At 39.0% G+C, this 22,131-nt stretch overlaps 1 protein-coding gene across 1 annotated transcript in view; it reads left to right on the top strand.

Annotated features, from left to right (window-relative positions):
- Positions 1-300: 300 nt before the first annotated feature.
- LOC124285321 (ras-related protein Rap-2c-like) overlaps positions 301-22,131 on the top strand; it is a 37,566-nt gene continuing 15,735 nt past the window's right edge. Inside the window, exon 1 of the mRNA XM_046721531.1 lies at positions 301-1,451. Within this exon, the coding sequence (XP_046577487.1) occupies positions 911-1,450 (540 nt within the window). The 5' untranslated portion in view covers positions 301-910 and the 3' untranslated portion in view covers position 1,451. The remainder of the gene's footprint in view (positions 1,452-22,131) is intronic.

Raw genomic sequence — 22,131 nt, 5'->3', positions numbered from 1 at the left:
ATGTCGGTAGGGCAAGAAATATGTAAAGAAATAGGCAATGTTGTAGGAAAGACTTACAGTAGCATCGTTTCGACATACTTGTCATTCGATCGGCGATATGTTTACAAAAAATACAGAAGAATTAATTACATGTATCGTTTACTTGTTTTGTTATCTCCAATATGGCGTATGGTCTGATATGTAACCTGAGATTAGGGTACACCATTAGTGGTTTAGAGGGACGGGCGCCATAAGAACCGGTAGTCATGTAAAGCTAACTCTCCTATCATAGAGTCCGCAAAGTGTTCTATGAATGGCCCACCCAAAATGGCGACGGTAAGGGATTTGTCAGTGCACTGAATGTTTTGACTGGTGCAACTTCTCGCGATTGAGCGACCAGAACTTGATAATCATTTATGTCCATTGCAGGTGAATCACATTGTCTCCGCTATCTGGATATTGATGTAGCGGTGGATTGGAGATTTTTATGTCCTTTTCAGCCTCGAAATAACGACAATATTTGTAGACAGCCGAGCAGACAGTGGTTACTGACTGGGTCACACCTAGATTTGACCAACCAGCGAAATCTACTCGTGTAAGCTTTCCCTGTTTGAGTTGGACTGTGAGACATGGTATCAAAGTTCATAAGTGTTTGATACGTAAAAACAAAGAAAATCCGCCGGTCATTGTGGTACATGAAGCGAATTTGACCCAAAAACATTTTCCGGAAGCTGAGTTTCGTGACACAGAGACAAGGCAAACTGATGAGAAACTGTCATTTCGTCCGAGGAGTGTCTGGCGTGGGCTTTAGATTCTCTACACAATCAGTGTGAGAGATAATTAAAGAAATATCATATCTTACTCCAGTTAGTGTGATTGTGAGAAGTGTTAATATCATTCACAAGTCCTCACTTTGAGGGAAGGCTACACCATGAAGGAATACAAAGTAGTGGTGTTAGGGAGTGGAGGTGTGGGGAAAAGTGCTCTCACAGTCAAGTTTGTGTCGGGTAATTTTATGGAGAAGTATGACCCCACGATTGAGGATTTCTATCGGAAAGAGATAGAAGTCGATTCAGCGCCATCTGTTTTAGAAATATTAGACACAGCCGGCACGGAGCAGTTTGCGTCCATGCGTGATTTGTATATAAAGAATGGACAAGGATTTGTGATTGTCTACAGCATTACCAGTCTTCAGACTTTCCAGGATATTAAGACAATGAGAGAGCAGATTCAGAGAGTGAAAGGGGTGGACAAAATACCCATGATATTAGTCGGGAACAAAGCTGACTTGGAACATCAACGTGAGGTCCCTTCTACTGAGGGGTCGACGCTGGCACAGTACTGGGGCTGTCCGTTTCTAGAAACGTCAGCTAAAAGTACGCAAAATGTCAATGAAGTTTTTATTGAAATTGTTCGAGAGATGAATACAAGCCCAGTAAAGGAAAAGCAAGGCTGCTGTAGTATACTTTGAGGTATGTATAACACTCCATATACTTGCCCTCCTTACATATTTACACTTGTTTGTTTTCAGAGAAGGCTGACAGTCAGAGATATGGAGGCTTATATCCTAAGATACCAGGATATAAGCTGTGAACTTGAAGCAGATAAGGAAATCCTTATTACACAGCAATATTGAAATAATTGAATTGATTTATAAGTTAAAGCCAGAGGTCCATAGACATACAAAGACAATATGGATAATATTAATAGTGATGTGTAATTAAGTGACAGTATATTGTGGTAAAGGGTCCCTAAGGCAGGGATTTAGTTTGAGTTGCTCAGAGGCTGATAAATGGTCGCCAGTCCACAGTACATGACAGAACAATATTCCAATTACAATATACGTCCCTTGTAATATACAGAATTGCAAACAATGAAATGTTATTTTATCATTATCACTCTTTTTCCTCAATTTGTCTGCCAAGGGTGCTCAGCTGGGAATCCAGGATAATCCCTGTAAGGTCCTTAGATATTATGGTCTTCTCTTTCATATTGAACCAGAGCTATTGTAATTCATTTGTGTAAATATTTAGAGGGCTCCTAAGTTGGGAGAACTTGTGCCTAATACCATTCACTTTTTGTGAATAAAAACTTTAAGATGAAACAAACCACAGTTCCTCATGAGCTGCTAATGAAAACTGCACAAGAAACCATTCCCAATTAATATGAGATGTGTACAACAAATACAAATATACATAATGATATCACTCTGTCACACTGTAAAAAGGGTTGGTTGATATTTGGTCTTAACAGTAACACCCATGATACAGTAACACCCATGATCCATGGGTTGGTTGATATGTGGTCATACCCATGATCCATGGGTTGGTTGATATGTGGTCTTAATACCCATGATCCAAGGGTTGGTTAATATATGGTCATACCCATGATCCATGGGTTGGTTGATATATGGTCATACCCATGATCCAGGGTTGGTTGATATATGGTCATACCCATGATCCAGGGGTTGGTTGATATATGATAACACCCATGATCCAAGTTTTGGTTAAAATGTGGTCATACCCTGAGGAACTCGAGGGTAAGGGTTCGAATCCCGCATGGGCTCAACCCAACAAAAGTACTAGAATCTGTGCTTTACTAAGATAAGAAAGTGTAATCCCAAATATAATATGTTACATTTGACCACTTTCTAAATGGCATTGTGTAATCATCCAAGTGTTGGTTAATATATGGTCATACTCATGATCCATGGGTTGGTATGTATGTGGACATAACAGTATTAACACCCATAACCCTGGTTTGTATTCTAGTTTTCCATGGCAATCAAGAATGATCAACTTGCTGTAGGAAAGTATGAACTATACTATTATTGTTATTATCATGGTCATCGGATCAATCTATGTTCAAGTTTCATTCACAGCTCTCATGGAACTCTACAAACTAAGCTGCCTGAGAGGAGCTAGGTTGTCAGTCCTATTACTATCTAATCCTACTGGGTACCCATTCACAGCAGGTTGAATGGAATACCTGCATCATGTTGCCAGGGAACCTTTGTTTCTTAGAGTGAGTGAGTGAGTGAGTTTAGATTTTACGCCAGCTTTTAGCAATATTGCAGCAACATCATGACGGGGGACACCAGAAATGGGCTTCACACATTGTGCCCATGTGGGGAATCGAACCCGGGTCCTTGGCGTGACGAGGAACGCCTTAACCACTAGGCTACCCCACCGCCCCTTTGTTTCTTAGAAATATGACATCATTTACCTCTATCCAGGGATAAATGAACACGATGCAGTGTATAAAATAACCTTATCGCCATGACTGTCAGTGTCATAAGTCAGTGTCAAGTTACGTCACCTTAGCGTTAAGGTCACTTTGTACAACAGCATCTTACTCTTCTTGGAATACCATAAATATCAAACTTATCATGGGTGATCACTAGTAAGGATATTGCTAGCAATTAGGTTCTTCGTAACCTGCTAATATTCATGTTTCTTAACAAAGTTTTTTTTTCTAGATTCTAAATCTTCTGAAACTGTCTTATGTTTTACATCTTTTATCAGTTTCAACAATGATGAGTCATTAGATTAAATAGAAATAATGCTATACTTCCTCTTCAGCTTTTTTAAAGGTTGTTTCTGGTGGTGCTGCATTGTGATGGTACTGAAATTGCGGAGTCAGCAATTAACAAATGTATCGAAAGAAACTATGATGGTTTCCTTGTAACTAGGAAGGTGTATTGTGTAATTCAGCCCAAAGCAATTTGTTTAGCTGTGTGATGGTCAAATTTAAATTATCGCATCCAGACCAGACGGTCCAGTGATTGACATCATGAGCATCAATCGATGCAGTTGGTATACAATGACGTGCATGGACCAGCACAGAGAGAATAACTGGCTGATTTGATTGGTCAGATCTTATGACAAACACAGACCAATTCTAATCCGGATCCTGGGAAAACGTGGAGGGGGGGAAAAATTGTATTTGAGGTATGTAGATTGCTGAAATGTCTCCCGCGCCAGAAGAATAAACATTTTTTGGTTCAATCTCTTATTTAGCAGTTGTGAAATTTGACACGTGTAAGACTAGAAAATCAGTAATAAATGTACTCAAGTAATTTAAAAACAACCCACATACATGGTTACTGAAATAAAACTGACACTAGTAACTGTGGTCATGATGTAAGATCCAGCATATAGCTCCAGTCCGCATGCTTTGCTTATAAGCTTAAGGAACAAGGGTGAATTATTGCAGTTAATCCCTTGATGGATTAGCCTTGTCATAAATGGCTGTGTCAGCATAATGTGATTATCACACACTGGTTATGGGAGGCTGACAGGTAGGACTAATTACTGAGTAAGGTTGATCCCTCTATGTATGTAACACTATACATACCTGTGTGGGCTATTGTGTTGGATCTGACATGTATTTATCAGTATGTTGATCTCAGTACCTTTATTTTTGGTCAATTGTTTTATACACTTGAGGTAACTATCCACAATAAATTAAGGTCGATTAGCGTTCAGCCTAAGTATTATTAAACATGAATCATGCCTTTATGTTACTGTTATAGTAGTGTGATTCACATGATTAGGGAGTGTTCCGAAGTATGATAATCCTGGGCCCTGGGGGCTTGTTACCTTGTTACCTTGTTACCTTGATTGTCACATTGAATTTGGGTTTCCCTTTATCTGTTTGTTTTTTGTATAATTAGGATCAAGTGACAATGTTGTATTTCAACCTTCATTTTGAACTCTCTGAGGGAATCAGTGATACTTGGACATACCATTTGTCTGGAAAATGTACCTGGGAGGTGGAAGGCTGGTGGTTCAATACCCTGGTTGCATCACATCAAAATAAGTAACAAAGATGGCACTCATTGTTAAAGGAATATAACTAGTATTGGTTACCTCCCAGTATACATCATATTGAAAGATGGTACTTCTTGTTGCCCTGCCTGGCACTCGTTGTTGAGGGAATAAAGCTAAGACTGGTTACCTCCCTGGATTTCTCATTTGTTGATGTGCCTCATATAAAGCTAAGATTGGTCACCTCCCTGGATGTGTCATATTGAATGATAGCACTTCTTGTTGCCATGCCTGGCACTCGTCGTTAGGGGAATTAACCAAGGTCACCTTGAAGTCAGTAGTGTGTTTCATCTTGGTATTGCTGTTACCTTGGCATATAGTATCTTTGTAGTAGTATAAACCAAACAGATAACCTGCACAACCGGATAACTACATTTATACATGTAGCTGTATCAATGCTGTAATCTTGAACATGTCATTACGTTGCATGGCAACCTTGTGTTACATAAAAAATCACAAGCTATGTCATATTGAATGTAAGGATTGATATAAATCACAAAGTTCATTTGATACTCATGCATATCCATGTTAGAATTGGTCTTCAGCAACCCATGCTTGTCACAAGAGACGGCTAACGGGATCAGGTTGTCAGACTCACTGACTTGATTGACTCCTGTCATCGTTTCCCGAAGATATTTAATACTCTTTACATACATATAGTTATCAGTGTTTACTGTTCTTCAGGAGTAGAAATAACTCTTATTTTCAATGTTCCACATCTGCAGCAGAGGAGCCATTTAATGTACCACATAGTAAATTTGCTTGTCAACTAGGGTTGGATATTGCCAAAATTTACGTATTGCGATATATTGCAATATGTGTTGGCGTATTGCAATAGTATTGCTATATATTGTGAAAGTGTAACACATGGGTTAAGGTAGTGAAATTACTGTTTACTTTCTTTTGAAACAATGCCACTGGCCACTGTCAGGACTCAGATGTAATTGTACAAGAGATCAATTGAAAATGTTTCCAAATTGAAGACTTCGCTCTAAAGTTTGGAACTCGAGAAAAAGCGTCAGTCACTCTGCAGCGGCGTCCACCATTTTGGCTTGTTTATCCTTACAATGATGCCGGTACCAATTTACTTTTTTTATTTAAATGGTTTAAAAGTCACGCAAATGCAGTTATATGACCAATAAATATTCTCAAAACTATAAATGTATAATAATATCAAGGAAATATAAATGGTATTAGTAGTTTGACTACATGACGAAAATTACCGATCGTATCGGGAGAACCGGTTCACGAAAAGTGTACCGCAATATATCGTATTGTGATGTTCGAATTACAATATACCGGTTAACCGGTATTATCGCCCACCCCTATTGTCAACAAGGACATTTCTCTAATCCTTTCTGAATTGTACCTGTCTGACACAAGAAGATTTACTTCATTGTGAATCATGTCGTTATAACCTGGAACAGTAGAAATATTCCCATAAATATATGTGTAGTATATCATAAAGTTAATAACTAATAATGAACCATGTGAATTGTGTCAATTTTGAACCATGTGGTGTGGTTTTATTCTCCTGTAAATATATGTGTAGTATATCATAACCACTGATAATAAACCATGTCAATCACACCAATTTGAACCATGCAGTGTGGTTTTATTCAGGAACTGTAGAAATGATCCTATAAATATATGTGTAGTATATCATAATCATTGATAATAAACCATGTCAATCACACCAATTTGAACCATGCAGTGTGGTTTTATCCAGGAACTGTAGAAATGATCCTATAAATATATGTGTAGTATATCATAATCATTGATAATAAACCCTCTTATTCACATCAATTTTAAACCATGTGGTGTGGTTTTAACCTGAAACATTAGAAATATTCCCATAAATATATGTGTAGTATATCATAGTCGTCTGTTAATCAGGAAGGGAAGATTTACCCCAGTAGGTGTGATGTATTGTAACTAGGTGGTGGGATTTGTGTAGTTGGGTGTGGACAGTGACTTCAGTACATTATCAATAACTGGACGACAAGTTGTTCTCCGCATTCATTGAATAAACTATTCCAACTGTTATCAGATTGCTATTGAGGGTCTGTTACCTCAGATCTCTAGATCATGTTGATGGGCTGTTCAACTGATCTTCTTGATAGCTACAGTAGATCATGAGACATGGCCATTAGATAGCATCAACAGTATTGTGTAACGGGAGATCTTTTGTTAGTAATAGACATGACATGCATACTGTTTGAATATTTAATGAGTACATATGGAATAATTTGTCAAGATGTTTGGAACACTTGGTCATGTATACAGGGTTTTGTGTGACACACAAATGTGCGTCCAGTACACTTAAATGAAGAGAATGGACACAGAACACCCTGAATACAGAGAGCGTACCTACAGTGCATCGGGGCGGTGGGGTAGCCTAATGGTTAAAGCGTTGGCTCGTCACGCCGAAGACCCTGGTTCGAATCCCCACATGGGCACAATGTGTGAAGCCCATTTCTGGTGTCCCCAGCCATGATGTTGCTGGAATATTGCTAAAAGCGGCGTAAAACCAAACTCAGTCAGTCAGTCAGACCTACAGTGCATCAAGAGTAGTTAGTTACCTATATGTTTTATTTCAAGACCCTCGAATTATCTGCAAGAACCCGTAAAATTTATTGAGGCCATCCCTTGGGTCCCTACTTTTGTAAGTCAAGGTAAATCCCAGTGTATTTTTTTTCGAATGGTCATCAAATAATATGCAGTGGTAAACATGGTATAGAGTGTAGGGTCTGTAAACACTCAGAGACGTAACGTGGAGGCGAGACGGTCTATCGTCTCTTGTACGCGAGACGGGTGCACTCCGCAGTACTAACTGAAGCGCTTGACCCTAATTAATTCAATCACCGTGGACCAACTCGAATGGGTGCGAACACGGCGCGGGGGTGATTAAAGCGTCCCGAAAAATCCCCAAACATGGTGCCTACTTGACAGTCGTGTATAAACAGGTTTCTCAGGAAAGCAGAAACACCCGACCCAGGGTCGGTTGTTTACATATGCATATTACGTAAAAACAATGAATCGCATTTGACAAAGTGATTTATTTCAGTGGATGTCGTGGCTAATTTTAGAAATGTTAAAGTATTCATCTTTGCAGTGAGTTCTGGAACATTTTGAAACTAATATGACCTCTACCGCCATTGCATCTTGCATGAATCAAAGCTTACTTCGTCAAGAGTAATCCTGCGACAACTATAAAGTCATTTGCATATTTTCCGGAAGTGACATATTTTGTAACTTCACCAGTAATACAGCACACGGCTCGCATTTTAAAAAGCGGAATTTTTTTTTATTATCGTGTATCCAAATGAATAGAAGTCTCAGATGGTTTGGGTTAAAATGATATTACTGATCTCAATTCCGAAATTCCTAAATAGTGTTTAATATGTAAAGTAGTTTAGACTCATTACTTGTCCTAAGTAAACGTTTAACAATGGTTTGTATATTGTGATCGTGTTGAACGAGTTGCGACTATCTGCCACATCATATGCGACAGAATTGAAGATAAAACTTTAGTTAACCGAAAATATATAAAAAATGCCAAATGTCAATAAGCATTCATAATCCCGATACCGATAACATTACCTATCGCGTTAATGGAGGGGTCCCATGATGCATCATTGCATGTCTCGGCTACCCCCAAAAGAAGTCACTGTCAGTCTTAGTTGACATCTCGTGCAAATCAAAATTAGTGTTAAATCAAAATGCAGCGCCGTTTCTTTGACTTAAGACGATTGTTCATGATGCTGACGCAACGACATTGGATCTTCGAGAATACATGTCAGCTTGTGCTCGCATTAGCCGTTTATGCTGTTTCACAGAATACCCTGCAAGCTGCGCGACACTGCTTCAGCCAATCAAATGGAGCCTGAAGCCCTCATGTGTGAGGTGTTATCGGGAGCACCCAGTTTCATCGGCATGCACATCCCAAAAAGTTTTTAATGTGTGAATTTAAGGCTATGATACATATCTTTGTGAATATCTTCACTGGTATCAACGTGCATTATTTCATTTTCAAGACGATTATAGAAAACAGACTTGTAAACCTGGCTCGTGTCATTGGAACCGATATCGATCGTAATGAAGGTTCACATACATACGACAGGTGTATTTTAATTACTATTATTTGTTTGTGATATATCGCAAACAGATAAACAACAGTTTCAGAAGCATTTATGGAATATTATGCAAAATGTTTCAACCAAATGATAACGTTGATAAAACCTTTCTGAACCCCTTAAAAGCAAAGTTTCAAAAATGGATATTTTTAGAACCGTGAATATATGGTGTGATAAGGGATGCGTCTATAACACTTTTCTGTTGTTGATAAATCAGTTTGTAAAATGACACAGAGAAGTTATGAAGAAAACAAACTAATTAGACGCTAATTGTTTTATGTGTTCTGGAGAGCCGCTCAAACGGCTCACTGATCAGGGGTTTGCATATTGCAAATGGAGGATGTTGTTTGGTAAAGTGTAGAATAAAAAAATATATACCTTACATCCCAGATATCAAACCCAGTTGTTCAGTTAACTGAAATACTTGAAGTATTTCCTACTCTAAGATAAACATTGGGTATGTTTGTCAGCTTACTCATGTTTACTAAAATATACTATTAGCATGACAAGTATTTCCTATACTTAGAAAGGTGTGGTAGGGTAGCCTAATGGTTAAAGCGTTCGCTCATCACATCGATGACCCAGGTTCGATTTCCAAAGTAGGTACAATGTGTGAAGCCCATTTCTGGTGTCCCCTGCCTTGATATTGCTGGAATATTTCTGAAAACCGTCATGAACCTAAACTCAATCACTATGCTTACGGTAGATAAAATTTATCATGTTTATCCACTTTCTCATTTTTACTAAAATATACTATGGGCGTGATAAGTATTTCTATTATTAGATCAAATTTATAATGGTAATCAATGCATTTTGTAAACTGAAATAGGTACAGTCATTACTTATAAAAAAACTGCATCGCAGCAGATTTAGAAAAACATAGGCATGACACAACAGTTCTGGCCTATAACTGTATACGTCAGATTCCACAATACAGTGGTCGTGACCAGTGGGAAGCTGAGACAAACAAACAGTAGTGCTGTTCAGTGAATGATAATGCCAGATGGGACCATGACACAATGTCGGGGGTGAGGGAGATGTGTCCGGGATGAAGTACTGCGACTTACTGGACGTCATGTGACGTGTGACTGAATGTAAACACGACCTCTTCCTTCTTACGCTTCCTGCTTGGAGGGTGGTGGTGGAGTAGCCTTGCTTGTCACGATGAAGACTGGGGTTAAATTCCCCTTATGGCAGTGTATGAAATAAGGCCCGTCTGACCGCCTGAGACGGGCTAGATTTCTGCCGGACGATCTAATTTTACAGCTAGCCGATGGACAGGTGGAAAAAAATTCAGATAACATGTCCACTGGCACTGTCTATTTAGTATTTAAGAAGGACTGGTTAAATCTCTTCTGGGCTGGTAAGTTTTGAAGTTACCAGCCCAGATGTCGGGCTGGGTTTTTGGCTTCTTTCATACACTGCTTATGGGTGGAGTAGCCTTGTGGTTAAAGCGTTTGCTTGTCACGATGAAGAGTGGGGTTCAAATCCCCTTATGGATATGGAGCCTACTTCTAGTGCTGGGATGAGGGACGATGGGGTAGCCTAGTGGTTAAAGTGTTTGCTCGTTACGCTGGAAACCAGGTTCCATTCTCCACATGGTCACGGTGAAGCCCATTTCTGGTGTCCCCCGCCATGATATTGCAGGAATATTGCTAAAAGCTGCTTAAAACTAAACTCACTCACTCATGCTGGGATGTTGTAAAAAAATATCGTGAAGAGCAGCAATAACCAAAACTCACTCACTCATTCCTGCTTGTAAATCAATAAACAACTGGTGTTTGATGTGCTAAAGTAATCCCTAAATATTGGCCTGGCCCAAGTACAACTAGTGTTTGATGTTCTATAGGAATCCCCAAGTCATGTTTGGTGGCGAAAGTACAACACTGTTTGATGTTAGCCCCAAATATTTGCGTGGCCCAAGTACAACTAAGGTTTGATGTTCTACAGGAATCCCCTAATTCTGGTAAAGAGAATCAGGTATTTTTTTAAATCAGTGAATGAGTGTATGGGGCTTTACACCATCTTCAGCAATATCCCAACAATATCACAGTGGTGGAGACCATGAAATGAAGAGAATCAAACCCGGTCACTGGTGTGAGGAACAAACACTTTATCCAGTAGGCTACCCCTCCGCCCTATAACAGACGACACACAATGTGAAGGTGATGCTTTACCTAATGTAATATTCTTGCTGAGTTGTTTGTATCCAGAGAGCAATTGACTGTGCAGATTTGCTTCCCTTTTGTGTCCCAGGAACAAGTAGTGATCCGCTGACCTTGGTCATGTTTCAGGGTTTGTCAGCACATGTCTTTGCACATGTTTTTTGGTAAGATCTGTATCACTTCAGGCTTTTCTTCTCACATGAAGCAGACAGGCTGTGATATAACAAGAATAGTGTTCATCATGTTCAAAGTGGCACTGAACGCCACTGACTACTCACTCACTCACTCACTCCTATATGAAGGTGATAAAATCGTAATAGAAGTCAATACGTAATTACATTAAACCCAACTCACTATTTCACATTTTCACTTGTCTCAGGAACCCAGCAACAAATATTTCCAATCTGAGTTTTATTTTCCTCTCAAATAATGTTAATTAACGTTATATGAAAACACTGGTATTCTTTTCTTACCGTGGCTCTCTCATTGCTAAGGTGATCATAACTTCTATACATTAACATAGACTTACGACTGTCGTAGCATTAAGGATGCGTTGTACAACGGCACCCTTGTTTAATGTTAGATCTGCTCTCTTATATTCCAACTTCTGTAACCCATCCTTGGTAAGAGGCAACTAACGGGATCGGGTGGACAGGCTCGCTGGCTCGGTTTACACATGTCATCGTATCCCAATTGTGTAGATCGATGCTCATGTTGTTGATCACTGGATGGTCTGGTCCAGACTCAATTATTTCCCATATTGGAATATTGCTGAGTGCGGCGTAAAACTAAACTCACTCACTCGCTCATGCTATTGATCAAATTGTGTAGATTGATGCTGAAGCTGTTGATCACTGGTTTGTCTGGTCCAGACTTGATTATTTACAGACAGGCACCATATAGCTGAATTTTTGCTGAGTGTGGCGGTTAACAGCAAAGCAACCAACCAACCAATCTTTATATATTCCATAGCAGGATGTGCACAGAAACCTACAACAGCTGGCAGCCATTGATCAGGGGATCAGAAAGTCAGAGACATGTTTGAAGTCTCGTCAGCACCTGCAGCAAATGGGAGAACAAGATCATTAGAGCTGTGCCACATCATTATGTCATTCGTCAGTAACACAAGACCATAACACAAGACCATAACACAAGACCATAACACAAGACCATTTGTGTCTTGGATTATTGACAACCAGCTTCCACAAGGTCGACACAGCCTTGAAAAGGCTTGAATTTTAGGTCCATCTCGAAAATCTCGATTTTTAGTTTCAACCTTAGAAAGCCTTAATTAGTACATGGCATACTTAAATGACACAGCTGTTGATAAAAGTAATACAGTTTATGACAGATCAAATTAATTGTGATTTTTATTGTGAAAATATGTTTTGGGAAAATTTCAATGTTCATACATCTCTTTAGCTTTGTCAAATGACTAATATGTAGTATGCTTATTGTAAATAAGTAATGGCAGGCTAAGGCATATAACCCAACATAAAAGGCCTTTAAAATGACAGTTGAAAGCCTTGAAAGGCCATTAGATTGTATTGTCCCACATCTGTATGGACTTTGATCTGAGTAATGAGGAAACTGAATAATAAAAATCTGTCCAAGTTTTCCAGCTTTGCTGAGAGACATGTTCTGGCTTAAAATGAATGCTTAACTGACAATCCATGAAAATGCATTATCAAATTTTACTCGAAATCAGAAAAGATCTGGGTTTTTTGGCTTAAGTTCATCTCCAAACACATCAAATGAAATCTGAACCCATACGATTACAATGTTGTGTTCGATTATCTCATGTTTGAATGCATAAAATGACTTTTGAACCCTGTTTGCAAATATTACAGAAATTTGGATACTTATTTTTAAAGTGTTTCAGTACATAAAATATTGTGTGAGTTTCTTCTTTGGGAAGTCGGTACTATATATTACTATGGGTATTTCATCAGAAATTGGTGCAGACACTCTTTATCCTTAGTTGTGGAGATAATCATCAGTTCCAATAATAAGATTTTCACTGTTGATAGCAATAAGAGTAATGGCAAACAGCAGATATCTGTATCGCTTCATATCTACAAGTCAGCTGACAAGTTGTGTTATGGGGACGGTGGGGTTGCCTAATGGTTAAAGCGTTGTCTCGTCACACCGAAGACCCGGGTTCGAATCCCCACATGGGCACAATGTGTGAAGCCCATTTCTGGTGTCCCCCGCCGGGATGTTGCTGGAATATTGCTAAAAGCGGCGTAAAACTAAACTCACTCACTCACTCACTCACTTTTGTTGTGTTATGACTGAGTTTGTGTTGGAAATTTGTTTGTTGTTTAATGCCACACTCAGCAATCTTCTAGCAATATGGCAGTGGTTTGTAAATAATCAGGTCTGGGCCAGACAATCCAGTGATCAGCATCATGAGCATCGATCTACGCAATTGGGATACGTGTCAGCCAAGTCAGCAAACCTGACCACTTTTGACAAGCGTGACTTACTGAAGACCAATTCTAAACCAGTGTTGATAAGGGCATTATCTTCACCGAAGCCACTTCCTCACCTGATACTGATTTGTAGGTCAGCATCCATTAATGCCATGGGGGCTCTGGTGACAGAGTGATCTAAGGTGCTGTTGGTGATCACGTGACAACGGGCATGCCGAAGGACAAACTGTCAGTCACAGAAGAGTGTATTATGGTCACATGTTGATGAGTCTAGGAAGACTCCATCCCTTGGCTACTAGTACTGAGTAGGGGCGGCGGGGTAGCCTAGTGGTTAAAGCGTTCGCTCGTCACGCTGAAGACCGGGGTTCGATTCCCCACATGGGTACAATGTGTGAAGCCCATTTCTGGTGTCCCTCGCCGTGATATTGCTGGAATATTGCTAAAAGCGGCGTAAAACCTTACTCACTCACTCACTCACTCACTAGTACTGAGTACTGGCTACTGACTAAGACCCACTGTGTGCAGACGGGTTCCAGTGTTTCCAGGTCTTCCCGTGTCTGCAGCCATTTGGAAACCTTTTGTAAGGATGGTGTGACTCGTGTCACGTGATAATCAACAGTATGAATTGTGGGAAATTGACTGTGTGGGGTGATTTAATTGTTTAAAATTTCAGGACTGGTCATTGTGTGAGAAAATAATTAATGAACATGTTATAAATGATCATGAATCGGAACATCGTAAGGTTTTGTCATCGAGTCGGAGATATAATATTTAATTATTGTTCGGCTGAAGCTGGGTGTCACAGTCAGGGGTATTAGTGAGCCTTGTGCATGATATTGGCTTGTTCTGTATCCACAGCAAATCTGTAACAGTAACTATGGTAAACTATGTTTATAACAAACACAAACTAACATTTACAATGAGCAGCTGCTTTGGTCCCAACCACATGCTCAGTACTTTTAGTCAAAATGTGTATAACAAACTACAGTTATAACATACTGAAGTTCGTGGTGCCTTAAGACTGCCTCCGTGGTGTAATGGTTAGAGCGTCCGCCTGGAGAGCAGAAGGTCGCAGGTTTGATCCCCGACCGCATCATACCAAAAGACGTTAAAATATGGTACTTGTTGGTCCCTGCCTGGCGCTCGGCATTAATGGGTACAACAAGGACTGGTCGGCTCGGAGTCAGTGTAATGTGTCAGAGTCGGGTATTCATGCTTCACTGCGGCATGGTATCTCAGTGGGCTAGCACTATAAAACCAGCTTAAGTCTGGGCTAGTACAAGCAGCCACACATACATACACACACATGCACTGTTTGCACGTCGTCATATGAGCGAAATTTTCTCAAGTACGACGTTAAACCCAAACCTCTCCTCACCTCAGTGGTGCCTTAAGTGAGTGAGTTTAGTTTCACGATGTCTTTAGCAATATCCCAGCAACATCATGCAGGAGACGCCAGAAATGGGCTTCACACATTGTACCCATGTGGGGAATTGAACCCAGGTCTTCAGCGTGCCGAGTGAATGCTTTAACCACTAGGCTGTCCCACTGCCCCTTAGTGGTGCCTTACATTTATCATAGCAGTAGAATACTGGATATACCATAACCAAATAATAACTCCATCTACTAATATCAAAATACCGACAAATTATGGCAGTCTTGGCCATAATATGCCGCAGTTTGACAAAAAATCTAAATGATAAATTTTAGGCTATTTGGCTGTTCAGTTAATTAATTGAAGGCCAGGGTTTTTAGCCTTGCAGGCATTTATCTTTACAGGATCAGAGGCTAGATGATATTCAGATCCAAGTTTGCAGCAAATGTCAGCAAAAATTCCCAAGATGGAATTAAAAGGTTCATAATTCATGCTGATATAGTTATATCTAAAGTGATGGCTTGATTGAGTCGACTTGCATTTCACTGATTTCAGGATCAATAAACATGATAAAACAGAAGGGGCTTTGATGTGCAGTTTTGATTATTGGATGTAATGCAAGCATGCAATATTAAACATGTTAGGCCATCTCTCAAATTTAAGAGAATGGATACTTTTGAAAAAAACCAAAACAATTTTGAATAAAATATCGATTTTGCTCATTTTTTCTTTACTTCGAATCCAAAATTGCAAGTAGAAAAAAAGGACAAAAAGTTTAATTACCTTTCAGATATATCTTCAAATACCGTAAATGTTACCAATATCCTATGTGCAGTGTGTGATAAACTTTATTATTCTTGCTGCTTACATCTATATTTTGAGCACTTTTGCTGTTTATCTGTTCTTTTTGAGCACATTTACAGTTTATCAGTTCATTTTGAGCAGGGGTTTCTGCTCAAATTTCTGCCTTTTTCTCATTTTTGTTCAGGGTTGATTGATCAGTTAATAAATCTAACAAAAGTATTGCCACATGATTAAATGCATCATGCATAGCATGCTGTTAAAATCTGCACTTGATCCAAAACATAATTCATCACAATTGCTTGAGATTCTAAAACCCAATCATAAACCTGTTTGAAACCACATCCCACGATTTAATGATGGGTAATTATAAAGTCAGTTTCATTCTGTTTCTGTTGAGACAGCCATTAGATGACACATACTTGTGAAATGTGCCTGTGTCATGGGTCATTGTTGTTGCTATGGCGACATTTCCTTCCAAATAAGGATATCTCCACTTATCTTCCCTGTTCTTCTTCGGTAGGGATTAGTCTACAAGTATCTGCAGCATCATCATTAGTGAGGTTGTTTTGTTAGCTTTAACATAATAATCAAGTGAGAGGCTTCCGGATCTGCCTGATGAGCAACGCCTCAACTAAACGCCTGGAATAGAACACTTATAGTAGGGTTAAACATGTCATTATTATAGCCACGTAGGTTCAGTAGAATCTAACATCTTGAAACTAGTCAGTTTAGTTGATCAAGCAGCTTTTATATGCTTGTATTTTGTAGTGGGTTGGATTATGAGTCGTGTTAACATGGTTAAACGAAGGACGTATTTGGGCACAGGGAGCCTACTTGTTACTTGAAATCCTAACTGGAGATAACCAGCGGTTAGAAGGGTGAGTGAGTGAGTGGTTTCACATCACCAATATTCCAAAAATGTCATGATCAGGTTACATCTGAAATGGGCTTTCATGGGCAGATCAAGGAATTTTTTATTTTATTTTATTTTATTTATTTATTTATTTATTTTATTTTAATTTTATTTATTTATTTATTTATTTATTTTAATTTTTTTTATTTATTTATTTATTTATTTATTTATTTATTTATTTATTTATTTATTTATTTATTTATTTATTTATTTATTTTTATTTTATTATTATTTTTGGGGGTGGGGGTCAGGGTGTTGAACCCTAAACCCCCCCCAAAAAATCTACAATGTGGTCTTAAGTCATTTTCAAAAAGGGGGGGTTCGAACCCCTCTGGATCCGCCAATGGCTTTACACATTGTACCTATGTGGGGAATCGAACCCAGGTTTTCAGTGTGACAACGCCTTAGCTTTCTAATAAAGCATTTCAAGTCCAAAGGTACATAGGTTCCTACAGTCAAACGCCACAGTTACATAGGTTCAGTAGAATCATAATATCTTGAAACTAGTCAGTTTAGTTGATCAAGCAGCTTGTATTTGCTTGTATTGTTGGATTACGAGTCATATTAACATGGTTAGATTGAAGACATATGATGGCATGGGTTTTCTTATGCACAAAGAGCCTACATGAGCATACTAGAGTATTTAAAATCTGATTTGGGAATGGCCCTGGGTTGGAAGGGAGGGGTGAGTAAGTGAGTAAGATTTTATGATTTGTTAAATCAATATTCCAGCAATATCATGATGGGGGGACACCAGAAATGGGCTTCACTCATTGTGAGTGAGTTAGTTTAGTTTTATGCCACTTTTAGCAATATTCCAGCAATATCACGACGGGGACACCAGAAATGGGTGAATGCTTTACAAGTTGGTTAAAGGGCTACAGGGTACCTATTTGCTAAAGTAACCCAAGGGGCACAAACATCTGTTCCAAGGAACCTACAGTCGAATGCTGATGTGTTGAACCTCGATGTGTCAAACTTCGGTTATCTTTAAATAAAAACTTGTTCCTTGCTTATTTCTTATGTGTTGTGCCTCAGGCAAGTGAGTTTGTTCAAAATGGCCTCTGTTCACCCAGCAGAAAAAAATGGGTACCCGGTGGGATAAGTCATGTGACTATTAACCTTCTAGCGCCTCACAGGCAGCTTGGATTATCCGGGGTAATATTAATAATCAGATTTGTGATGCACCGTTGAATAGCTTCGAGTCGGATACAAGGCGCCATAGAAATCCATTGTTATTATTATTATTATTTTGTCATGATTTTGCAATGTGATGAACCTCGAATGACATGAAGTATCACGCAGGCCCATTCAGCTTCAACGCAAAGGTGTTTGACTGTACTTACTAAAGAACCCATTTGTGGTGTCCCTTGACATGATATTGCTTGAATGTTGCTGAAGGCGGCATAAAACCCAACTCACTCACTCACTCAGCCTAGTGGTTAAAGCATTCACTTGTCATGCCGAAGGCACAAGTTCAATTTCCCATTTTCGATGTGTGAAGCACACTTCACTCGTTCACTCGTTCACTCACTCACTCACTCACTCACTCACTCACTCACTCACTCACTCACTCACTCACTCACTCACTCACTCACTCACTCACTCACTCACTCACTCACTCACTCACTCACTCACTCACTCACTCACTCACTCACTCACTCACTCAAGAAGCATATGATTCCAAGGTACCAACTTGCTGAAAAACCCAATGGTGGATAATAATGGGATAGAATGGACATACTTGAGATTGAATGATATGGTTTATGATTCAGTTGTAGTCCTCAGCTTTGCCTTGTCGGTCAGATCTCGGTATTACCCTTAAATAGCCAGCGTCTCTATTATATTGTCATCCAAATAATCTAATACAACATGGCACCTAAACTTATCCCAATCATTCCTGACACAAATAGAGAAGGGTCCTACTGTAGATATTGAAGCAAGTCAGGAACAAAGTTTGACATGGTGGTGGGAATCTCTTTATTTTGACTTTACTAGCTTCAACAAATTAGTATAATTGGATCTGTGGTTGGGTCATTTCACCATGGTGGTAATGACGACATTATCTGCGAGATGGGATCGGCTGATTGGACCCAAACTACCGCCTGTTAACTCATTACATGGGGTATTACACGCGTCTCTCACAGAACTAGAGCAGTGGATCTGTTGAGTTAGCAGTCAGTGATGATGGCTTGTCTCATCTCCTTGGATACAGCATCCTATATAGTTGCAAGAGGCGACTATTGGCGCTATTTTCACTTTTGCAATTAAATAGTAATTAAATTACAATAGTACCCCACAGTAGTACCGCAGTAGTTGGAACTGTTGTAACAGTATTGCAGTAATGTAAAACTAGTTTAAGGCTTGAAAAGTTTATCTGTTAACAGTAATGGTACTAATGAATAAAGTATTGCAACTATGTCAAAGTTATCCATTTTCCTCCCTTTTGGTACAAACCAAAGGGAAGTAACTCCAATATGAAGTTTTTTCATTATCTCAGGCTAATCAACACATGACATGTTTGAAATGTGATTGTGAGACTGATATATAATTTGTTTTCTGATATATAATTTGTTTACTTTTAACTAATGGACACTATTGAAACTATTGATTGTCAGCTTTCTCTTAACAATAATATTGCTGTATTTCAATTCCTATTGACATATGGGGTAGCCTAGTGGTTAATACCGCTGCTCGTCAAGCCAAAGGCCCGGGTTCGATTCCCCAAATGGGTACAGTATGTGAAGCCCATATTTGGTGTCCCTTGCCGTGGTATTGCTGGAATAAGGTTAAAAGAGGCATAAAATCAAACTCACTCACTCCTGACCCCTTCTGAGTGTATCCCCCAGTTGGCAAGTGAAACTTGTCTGACACGTTATGTCACGTGAATGTCACGTGATTACATAGCGCCTACCTCTGTACAGTTAAGAATACTGTAGGTTTAAGGGCACAGCTGTAGATTTATGTCTGGGAATGCTGTTGATTAATTGTGCAGTTGAGATGTTTTAGGTACTTTCTTATTGTACAAAGTTTTCAGCCTTAAATTCAAAGTGAATGGCCAGGAAAATGAATATTGTTAGAACTAAAGCTATCAACATAGTAAAATCTGAAGACAAACAATTGCAAACATGTGTCATTACACTCACGGTTTCCTTATTTGATCTGATACGTGCCCAGCTTCTATATGTGCTCACCCTTTTGTATAAATAATGTGAGATTTAAGGGATCATTGTCTTGTGTAGCATCTTACACAGCTTTACGAAACTTTAGCCTTAAACAATGAACATAAGAGTAAGGGATGGTGTTATGGATCAGTTAAGTATCCTGTATTGGACCTAACGTATGTGGTTCCTGTTGTAGTAAGAATACTACTACTAATAATAAACTTGCTGAAAATTTATGGAATATATTTATATATATAGACTAGCATTAATCATGCATTTACTGAACTGAGTGAGTTTGGTTTTACGCCACTTTTAGTAATATTCCAGCAATATCATGGTGGGGGATGCCAGAAGTCGGCTTCACATATTGTTAACATATTCACATACCGTACCCGGGTCTTCATCCTGGCGAGCTAACACCTTAACCACGAGGCTACCCACCGCCCCTACTGAACTTTAAGTCCTTAAATGTCACATGCAACGTAAAACACAACTTTGCAGATTCTGATACCTTTCGATATGGACTTACCGAAACAAATCATCAAAAATGCAAATTCAACTTATAAAGTTGAAAAATAACGCGATGAAAAATAACGCGATGAAAAACACCGCGTGAAATCGGAGTTCAAACGATTCACTAATTTTCTCCCAGCGGTGAAATAGGTTCGAGCAGCTTGGAAGCGGGTTGTTCAGTGAATACTCGGTGAAGGCTTTGGTGTGAGCTATTTTTCTAATGTTTTGTTGATATTTCACAGGCGCAAGCTTTTTATATGTTATGACAGTAGATTACCGATTTAACTGTTTATATAATTTCATTTGTCTATTTTACCACATGTTCTTCTTTCCGAGTCACTTTCTCAGTTCGATACTTAAAAGCAATGTCATTATTTAGCGTTGACAGATTCTAACTGTGATATAGATAGGTCGTTGTCACAGACAAAACTCAATGTCTGTTTTATTGACACCTATGTGCCTGCCTGTCTGCTTATGACAATATTCAATACACAACTTCGATCACTGACCTCATACAATTGGAACCGAACACCTATCAGGCTATACACCATAAACAAAACACATTGATTTATGGCCCGAGTTCGGTCTCTGTCACATTATGTAATTACACAGACAGGCAGGTGTGATACTTGTACACATGACATGTTATGATGTCTGTTGATTGCAAAATGTTATACACAAACACCCAACATCTCTATATATACACACTCAATGAGCCGTGAGGGCATCTGCAAATGGTGTCTTCTCATGAAGTCACCAGTAGGGTGAACACTATTCGCACTAGGTCACTGGCGATTTTGCTTTTAAGTTTCTAATCCAATCAGAATTAACGGATTAGGGATTAACGGATTAGTCAGTTGGTCACTCGAGCGTGAGACGCTAATGAGCTGAACTGGTGTTCACTTCATGTCACTGTAAATGAAATGACATTTATTAGTGAACTCTGTTCAACATTTCACTCACTATCTCTCTCTCTCACTCACTCACTCACTCACTCACTCACTCACTCACTCACTCACTCACTCACTCACTCACTCACTCACTCACTCACTCGTCAAAGGATCAACAAATTGAAAGGAAATCCAGGACATTTATTCATTGTATGTATACACGGAAAGTGACCTGTAACTTTAATCAGTGTTTAATGTGATCACATCTAATTTCATGCAGTGTTTAAAAAACCTTGATCTGTAAGCACAGTTAATATATTCTACTGACGGGAAATAGAAACGTTCTGATGAGGCATTCCTGGTCAGAGCATGAAGATGTTAGTTTAGTTTTCAAACTGACTCAGACTGCCAACACTCAGTTTAAGCTTTATAACATTGTGAAGCTGGGACTTTAATTGCTGCACTGACTCACTTCTTCCTGGTGTATTTGGTCATTAGCAGAAGCATTCATTAACTCAGCTCTTTTTTTCAAAATCTAACATTGCTTATGAATAGTATAACGATTCATGCAACACATCTTCTGTGCAGTGAGATGCTCTTTGTATCATATCATATGAGGTGATGTATCGATACAACATGATACACGGTTGACATACAAAATTGTATAGCATTAATTGTACAAAATAATTTTTAGTGAGATGTGCAGGATGTCATCGCTAGCTAACTTTTTGTAGCCTAACCTGTTAAAATTAATTCCCTTTGACTTTCAGATCTGAGGCTTTTTTTATTTGATGTAAATTTAGATACTCAGACACAGTAAATAACACTGTCCAGAACAAACTGACTTGTCCCAGTTACTTAAATACTTTAGTCACAATGAATATTATGAACTACTGTATAGCAAACTAAACTTAGTGGTCCCTTTTAG

This window comes from Haliotis rubra, unplaced genomic scaffold (genome assembly GCF_003918875.1).
Source record: "Haliotis rubra isolate DU_JTF1 unplaced genomic scaffold, ASM391887v1 Scf359, whole genome shotgun sequence".
NCBI lineage: Eukaryota > Metazoa > Mollusca > Gastropoda > Lepetellida > Haliotidae > Haliotis > Haliotis rubra.
This window is presented reverse-complemented; position numbering and strand designations above follow the sequence as displayed.